Source organism: Bison bison, unplaced genomic scaffold (assembly GCF_000754665.1).
Source record: "Bison bison bison isolate TAMUID 2011002044 unplaced genomic scaffold, Bison_UMD1.0 scf7180017864334, whole genome shotgun sequence".
NCBI lineage: Eukaryota > Metazoa > Chordata > Mammalia > Artiodactyla > Bovidae > Bison > Bison bison.
In genome coordinates, this window is record NW_011494906.1 from 1489180 (window position 1) to 1497218 (window position 8039).

At 59.0% G+C, this 8039-nt stretch overlaps 1 protein-coding gene across 3 annotated transcripts in view; it reads left to right on the plus strand.

Moving 5' to 3' along the window:
- The window catches only part of RAB3IL1 (RAB3A interacting protein (rabin3)-like 1), a 29592-nt gene that overhangs the window by 16533 nt on the left and 5020 nt on the right, over positions 1-8039 (plus strand). For 2 of the 3 annotated variants that reach the window (XM_010854033.1, XM_010854031.1), the window contains exons 2-8: positions 2857-3109; positions 3426-3521; positions 3607-3684; positions 4591-4809; positions 6221-6349; positions 6445-6557; positions 6845-6868. In XM_010854033.1, the coding sequence (XP_010852335.1) occupies positions 2857-3109; positions 3426-3521; positions 3607-3684; positions 4591-4809; positions 6221-6349; positions 6445-6557; positions 6845-6868 (912 nt within the window). The remainder of the gene's footprint in view (positions 1-2856; positions 3110-3425; positions 3522-3606; positions 3685-4590; positions 4810-6220; positions 6350-6444; positions 6558-6844; positions 6869-8039) is intronic. The other variant, XM_010854032.1, reaches the window with a different exon arrangement.

The following is an 8039-nucleotide window of genomic DNA, read 5'->3' on the forward strand; positions in this document are numbered from 1 at the left end:
CAGACCACACTGGTGGATGAAGTTCAGGCCTCGTGGGAGAGGCTGGGGGCCTGTGTCCCCTCCATCTCCATTGTCCATTCTCAGTTGTTTCCGACTCTGTGACCCTGTGGGTTATAGCCCACCAGGCTCCTCTGTCCATGGGGTTTCCCAGGCAAGAATACTGGAGTGGGTTGCCATTTCCTTCTCTTTGTCCCCTAGGCGGGGGGTATGGGCGTGGCAGGGTGATCCTTGCTGTGGGGCTAGGTGTCTTGAGACCTGAGATCATGCCCTGTGCCCTGTGCTGTCCCTACAAGTCACCACCTGCCCTTGGCCTATCGTTCTTGCTCATTCTATTGCAGTGGGCGGCCCTGAGGTGGGGTCCCCACCAAGCCTGAGTGATTATGGCCATCCTCTCAACCGAGGAAGTGGGGCTGGGCCCCAGGTCTCCAGGCTTCCCCCATGGGTGCATCCTCAAGGTCTGGGGTTTCAGGTGCAGGACACAGCCTGGGCGGGGATGGTGAGGATGGTGGGGTGCACGACTAATGTGGGTGCAGACAGCCCCACTATTTCCCTGGGGACATGGCCAGTGACTTCTTCACTAGATTCTCGGTGAGCCCCCTGCAGGTTTTAACCCCATCCCACAGGCAAGGAAGCAGGTTGAAAGAACTTCAGTGACTTTCCCAGGGGCTCGTGTGGACCCCTGGTCAGAGCCTGGCGTGGACCCGGCCATGCCCAACTAGCCTGTGCATTCAGCCACAGCTCCCCCAGTCCTGGACTCCCTTCTGGGAGGCAGTTTGGGTGAAAAATGGGTCAGCTCTCTTTGTCACAGCCAAGGTGGAGGCTCCTGGCTGCCTGGGGGCCCAGTGGCCCTTGATGCCCAAGCAGATGTGTGTTTCTGCCACCCACTCCCCACCCTCCTGTCCGCTGTGGCTGGACAGCTTTGGGCCTGGGCTGAAGACCTAGCTGTGTGTCCCACCAGTGCCCCCAACTAGCTGTGTGACCCTGGGCAAGTCCCATCACCTCTCTGAGCGTCCGTCCCACAACTGTAGAATAGGGACAATACAATGAATGCTATCGAGAGTTTTAAATGAGATAACATGGGCAGAGCACCCCCTGATAAGTCCCCTGGGTGCAGCTCCCAGCCTGGGGCCTCCATAGCACTGCCACAGCCCTTTTAAGCTTCCTGGACCCCCTTGCCAATGAGGACCCCCCACACACACACACAAGGGTACTAGGAGAGACCCCATCTGGCATAAACACTGTTGATGGAGTGGCGGGTGTGCATTCCCACTTTATTCATCAAAGCCCCCTGTCCCTAGAAGGCAGGACCCGGAGCCAGGAACCTCAGAGCCAGTTCCAGCATATGGCAGGCCAGGCTGGGCAGCTGGAGGAGGCCATGTGGAGGGATGGGAACAGGCTCATTGCTAGGATCCCTGGGTGCCTGGTGTTCCTAAGGGGAAACTGAAGCTCGGGGGCTGCCTAGTGACTGTCCCAGGGTCCAGGGGACAGACCCCAGCCTCGCCTTACTTCTCTGCAGTCCTGAATTTTATGACCCCTGGGCCTTCCTCTCTCCTGTGTGGGCCCCTCTTGGCCTCCTTCCCCTGCACTTCCCCACTGCTATCAGCAGCCCAGCCCCCCACCCTCAGCCTTGTCAGGGCCACTCAGAAGCTGCTGGCTCAGGCGCCGCCGGCTTGTGCTGAGTGAGCAAGTCCAGAGGCGCTGTCTTGGCATAAACCGCCAGTGTCGGGGCCTCTCCTTCCCTCCGTCCTCAGGGTCTTCTGCGAAGGGGCAGCGTGGAAGGCAGGGGAAGGGGGCTGCCGGGGTCAGAGGCCGGTGGCCCCCACCTCCCACTGCCTCTAGGGTCTTCAGCTTCAGAGAGAGGAGGGTCCTGAGGGCGGGGGTGGGGGCGAGCAGAGGGAGGGGGCTGTTTGCCTGAGTTCACAAGGCAGACCAAGCAGAGAGCTGGGAGTGCCCTCTACACCATCCAGAAGGCAGGAAGCAGGGCTGCTGTTCTCAGGCCGTTTGCACAATCTTCCTGTCTTGGTCCTGCCTACCCTGGCTGGATCCTTCCTCTATGATCCACCCTAAATGGGACTGAATCTGCATAAAAATTGTATGAGCGCTCGCAACGAAGGCAGTTCCCACTTAAAGGTCTTGTGTGCTGAGGCGGATCCATTCAGAGTGTCCCTTGGAGACTTAAGGAGATCCAGCCAGTCCATCCTGAAGGAAATCAGTCCTGAATATTCATTGGAAGGACTGATGCTGAAACTGAAACTCCAATACTTTGGCCACCTGATGCGAAGAACTGACTTATTGGAAAAGACCCTGATGCTGGGAAAGATTGAAGGCAGGAGGAGAAGGGGACGACAGAGGATGAGGTGGTTGGATGGTATCACCGACTTGATGGACACAAGTTTGAGCAAGCTCTGAGAGTTGGTGATGGACAGGGAGGCCTGGCATGCTGTCTTCCATGGGGTCGCAAAGAGTCAGACACGACTGAGCGACTGAACTGAACTGATGCATTCAGTGCCCTTGAGGTGGGGCCGTTGGGATTGGCCCAGTTTTGTAGGAGAAACTCAGGCTGTCAGCATGGAGGCATTTATAGTGTCTGCTGGGCAAACAAGTACTTGCTGTGTGCTGAGCACTTATGTGATCCTGGGCTGGAGTGGGTGGTTGATAAAGGTGAATGAGTCCTGTCCTTGTCCCCAGGAGACCCTATGCTTGGTCATTCTGCCCTTGTGACAACCCCAATGATGGCCCATTTTACAGATGGGGAGACTGAGGCCCAGGGTTGCAGGTGCATTGCCCACGGCTGGTCCCTGGGCTCAGTTCTCCAGGCCTCAGGACCCAACCCTGTATCTGCTCTTTGCCTTGCAGCCAGCCTCACCCAGACGAGGGCCACCCACCACCCCTTGAAGCTGTCCCCGTACCCTGGAAGAGCGTGGGCCCCTGCAAAAGCCACAGGGAGTCCCTGGGAGGCCTACCAGAGACCCCTGCAGGGGAGGAGGCCCAAGGCAAGGAGGGCCCTGCAGCCACCCAGCTGGACGTGTCACGCCTGCGTAGCTCTTCCATGGAGATCCGAGAGAAGGGCTCGGAGTTCCTGAAGGAGGAGCTGCACAAAGCCCAGAAGGTGGGCACTGAGGGCGGGGCGAGACACAAGGTGGGGGTGGGGTGGGGGAGACAAGGGGCTGGCCTGGGAGCCGCGGGCTCTCACCCAACACCCAGAGATGTCACCCTCCTGTCAAGGCCACCTGCATGCCAGGCCTGTGCTGAGTGTGAGGGCAGGGCAGTTCCTGTGACTTTTAAATGACTTTTATAAGTCTTGACGTCCCTGAAAACCAGTCCCAAGCTCTAATGAACCTACAGCTAGGGTTCAAAGAGGAAGCAAGCTCGGGCCTCTAGGCCTGTGTGAGATGCCCCCTGGGCACGGCGCCTCATTTCCCCAGGAGCTGAAGCTCAAGGATGAGGAGTGTGAGCGGCTGTCCAAGGTGCGGGAACAGCTGGAGCAGGAGCTGGAGGAGCTGACAGCCAGTCTGTTCGAGGTGCGGGCCCAGGGCACAGTGGGGAATGGGTCTGCTGGGCGTCCATTGTGCCCCCCAACTCACGCAGAGCCTGCCGTCTTCCCAGGAAGCCCACAAGATGGTGCGAGAAGCCAACATGAAGCAGGCAGCGTCAGAAAAGCAACTGAAGGAGGCCCGGGGCAAGGTGAGGCCCTCATCAGCCCGGACCCCCTGCCCACCTCCCAGCCCTGCAAGCGCTGGCCTTCGAGACCTAATCGGACCCTGGCGTGGCCTGGAGGGCCGGCAGGGATGGGCCGACAGAGGCCCAGCAGGGAGGGCAGAGGTCTGAGACAATCCTGCTGAAATGTGCCGACTGGTATGGGAGCCCAGCGATCTGGGCCTCTAGGTGAGCTTCCAGTGGACCACGGAGACTTGCTGGAGGCTTCTCAGGGGCTGGGAAGATCCTGTTAGCCTGTAATTTCTTTTCCCTCCTCCCATACCCCCTTTACACAGCAGCAACATCAGCAACATCAGTCGGGCTGTTTGAGCCTGGACAAGTAGCTTTATCCCTTGGAACCTGTTTGCCCATCTGCAAAAGTGTGATGGCCAGGCTTGTTTCTGACTCCTGGGGACCCCTCAGTGGGAGGCCCAGCTGACTCCCAGACCCGTGCACCTCAAGAGTCCTGGTTTCGAGGATGACCTTCGCCAGACTGTATCTCCTCTTTGAACCTCAGTTTCCCCATCTGTGGTGGCTCCGATGGTAAAGAATCTGCCTGTAATGCAGAAGACCTGGGTTCAGTCCCTGGGTCGGGAAGATGCCCTGGAGAAGGAAATGGCAACCCACTCCAATATTCTTGCCTGGAGAATTTCATGGACAGGGGAGCCTGGCAGGCTACAGTCCATGGGGACGGGAAGAATCAGATACAACTGAGCAACTAACACTTTCACTTTACTTTCCCTATCTGTAAAATGGGTATCTCAGCCCCTACCTCAGAGGCTGTTCCAAGGGTCACTGGTGGGGTTAGGTGCTGGTCACAGTTCTGAGCTGGGGTAGGGCAGCTGGGATGGCGTCAGCCTTGGACTAACATTATGGCCATCTCATCCTGGCCAGATTGACATGCTGCAGGCAGAGGTGACAGCCTTGAAGACACTGGTCATCACGTCAACACCAGCCTCTCCCAACCGCGAGCTCCACCCACAGCTGCTCAGCCCCACCAAGGCCGGACCCCGCAAAGGCCACTTGCGCCATAAGAGCACCAGCAGCGCCCTCTGCCCCGCAGTGTGCCCTGTTGCGGGGCACATCCTCACCCCGGACAAGGAGGGCAAAGAGGTGAGGGGTGTTGGTCAGGCAGTGGTCGCGGTAAAGGGAGCCAGCGCCCCCTGTCAGGCAGACAGCAATGCCCAGTGGGGACCCACCTGCCCCCCACCGTGGGACCAGGAGCCTGTCCTGCCCTCTCTGGGCCTCTGTGTCCTCTGGTTGTGAGCGCCAAGTGAGTTCCCTGTGGTATGAGGTGTCTGACCCTCAGGAGGGCACAGGGGGTCTCTGTCCAGGTGGGACAGCGGCTGTGATGTCCTTGGCTGTGGGTCTTGGGCAAGCAGGGCCCTGTCAGCACCTTAGTCTCCTTGTGTAAATGCGGATTCCTGGGGCCACAGGAGCTCAGCTCAGGGCTGCACCCAGCGAACGCCTTGCATGCCCACGAGGACTGTAGTGGGATTCGGGTTCCTGGGGTCTCTGAGGCCCAGGTGGCCCCAGCTCCGTCCTGCCCCAGGCCTCCAGGGAGGAGGCCCAGGCCAAGCCTCTCCACCCACTTCTGAGCTCTCAGCTGCCGACTGGCCTCTAACGTCTCCTTCCTCTGTCTTTCTCTGTGCATCCGTCTGTCTGTCTGTCTTGCCGGCCCAGCCGGGGCTGCCTCCCCTCCTCTCCCTGCTCCTCTGCGTGGTCCCCAGCAAGGCGGCTCACCTCACCTACGAGCCGGCCTGGCAGCTCCCGCCTGGGGAGCTGCCCGTGGGCCTCACCTCTGCTACTTCCCTCTCCTTTTCCCGACAGGTAATGGCTCTGGAGAGGGGCCACCCCCCTCCCCACCCCCTCCCAGCGTCTCACTCTGCATGTGCCCCGGGGCAGCCGGCAAGTTGTACGTGTTCCCTTCTGTGTGCACACACCTGTGTGAGCCATGGGTCCCAGCTGGTCCCCACGTGTACTGGTGGGTACCTGCAGGGTCACTCTTCAACTGTCCCTCCTCAAGGAGGCAGCGAGGGTCTTCGGGTTGAGACCCCAGAGTGAGTGAAAGTCGCTCAGTCATGTCTGACTTTTTGCAACCCCATGGGCTATACAGTCCATGGAATTCTCCAGGCCAGAATCACTGGAGTGGGTAGCCTTTCCCTTCTCCAGGGGGATCTTCCCAACCCAGGGATCGAACCCAGGTCTCTTGCAGTGTGGGCGGATTCTTTACCAGATGAGCCACAAGGGAAGCCCAAGACCCTGGGCCCACATCTAATTCTCTAGTGCCAGGAAACTAAAGACACACCCGGAAGTGAAACTTGGGAGTTTGAATCTCAATTCTGCAGTGCAAAATGAAGAGAAGAGTTCTCTAGGATTTGGCTCCCCTGCACGGCCTCAGGCCCAGCAGGCCCTGGGCTTCATCCTCCCTGGCTCCCCACCGACTTGGGCCCTGCCTGTCTCTGCCACGCTGGCCACCCCCTCAGTGCCCTGACCCCCCACCCGGCTCTCCCTGCCCCCACAGGTGGACACGACCCTGTTTGCAGAGTTCCAGGCCTGGAGGGAATCGCCCACCTTGGACAAGACCTCCCCGTTCCTGGAAAGGGTGTACCGGGAGGATGTGGGCCCCTGCCTGGACTTCACCATGCAGGAGGTGAGGCGGGCAGAGGGCGGCCTGCTGGAGGGCCCGGCCCCGTGGCCAGAGGCCAGCCCCTCATCTCCTCCTTCCACCTCCCCACTCCGCCGCAGCTCTCGGCCCTGGTCCGGGCTGCCGTGGAGGACAACACGCTCACCATCGAGCCCGTGGCTTCACAAACCCTGCCTGCGGTGAAGGTGGCCGCCGTCGACTGTGGTCACACCAAGTAAGCTTAGCGCCCTGCACCCTTCCTGCCCCCTGGGAAAGGCCCGTGTAGCTTTGGGCTGCCATCAAGGGGGTGGCCGGGGAGGGCTGAACCTCAGGGCTGCCTGCTGGGTCCTGCAGGGGGACCCCAGGATGGGCAGGGCCACCTGACCAGAGAGGGACAGTGGCTGCCCCCATGCAGGGCAAGGAGGCATCTGTGGCCGAGATGCTGCCTCTAGTCCTGGAGCTGGGCTCTCCCCCTCCTGGCTGGCCTGACGTGCTTCCCTCTCCACTCCCTCTCTCCCGCAGTGGGTTCCGGGCCCCGATTGACACGTAAGTGATGTCATTTGTTGACACTACCTCCTGACAATGACCTAAGGGCCCTGGGATCTGGTCCTCCTTGCTTCTTAGCTGGCATTGGACAGGGGCAGCATCAGAGCTAAGCTGCCAGCGTGGAGCGAGGGCAGGCACTGGAGCCTGTGAGGGAGGCCCACAGTGGGAGCCTTGTCACGGAAGGGAACACTTGAGCCGCGTTTTGAAGGATGAATAAGTTTGCTAAGCAGGGAAGCGAGCTTCCCCTATGACTCAAGGGGGTTAAAGAATCTGCCTGCAATGCAGGAGATGTGAATTCAATCCCTGGGTCAGGAAGATCCCCAGGAGAAAGAGATGGTTACCCACTCCAGTATTCTTGCCTGGAGAATCCTGTGGACTGAGGAGCCTGGCAGGCTACAGGGTCAGATATATATGTAAAGAGTCAGATATAACTGAGCGCTAAGCATGTACGCATGCAAGCAGGGAAGGGCCTTTGAGACAGAGGTAACAGAATGAGTAAAGGTATGAGAAGCCGGAATATTAATGGAAAACACCATTGGGTGGATAGTCACAGAGTCGGGGCTCAGGCCACAGAGTACCTATGGGGCTAGTGTGTGAAGGACCTCAATGAGGTTTGGGCTTTAACCCACTAAAGTCAGCATTTCACAGATCATCAATTAACATTGCCTGAAAAGAGGATTCCCTGTTCGGATCCTGGAGGCAGCAAAGGTTCTGCTAAGTCCTGCAGCCAAGGAGCCTATTTAACCTCCCTTTACTTGGATTCTCCATAACTATTTCCTGGGCAGTAGGGAATGGTAGGGGGCTAGATGTGGGTTTGGGGAGTAGCCCTTGGCTGTCACATGGAGAAGAAGGGTAGAGATGAGGCAGAGAGCTGTTGGAATGAGTGAAGGCATCCAGGTCAAAGGTCCTACTGGCAGGACCTAGGACTTGGTGACCTAAGTGGAGGAGAGAGAAGACTCCTGCTTAGTTGGAAGAAGGGGCGACTGGGTCTCAGGGTTCCAAGAAAGAAGGAGAGTGCGCATTTTTAGGGGCTGCAGAGGATGGAGCTTTGGTATACCTGGCCTGCGGTTGACTAAGCCCTCCTGTCCAACAGGGGTGAGGTGAGGGGGTCAGAGATGGGGTCCAGCTTGGCTTAAAAGTCTCATCCGGGGACTTCTGGGACTGCCCCCCC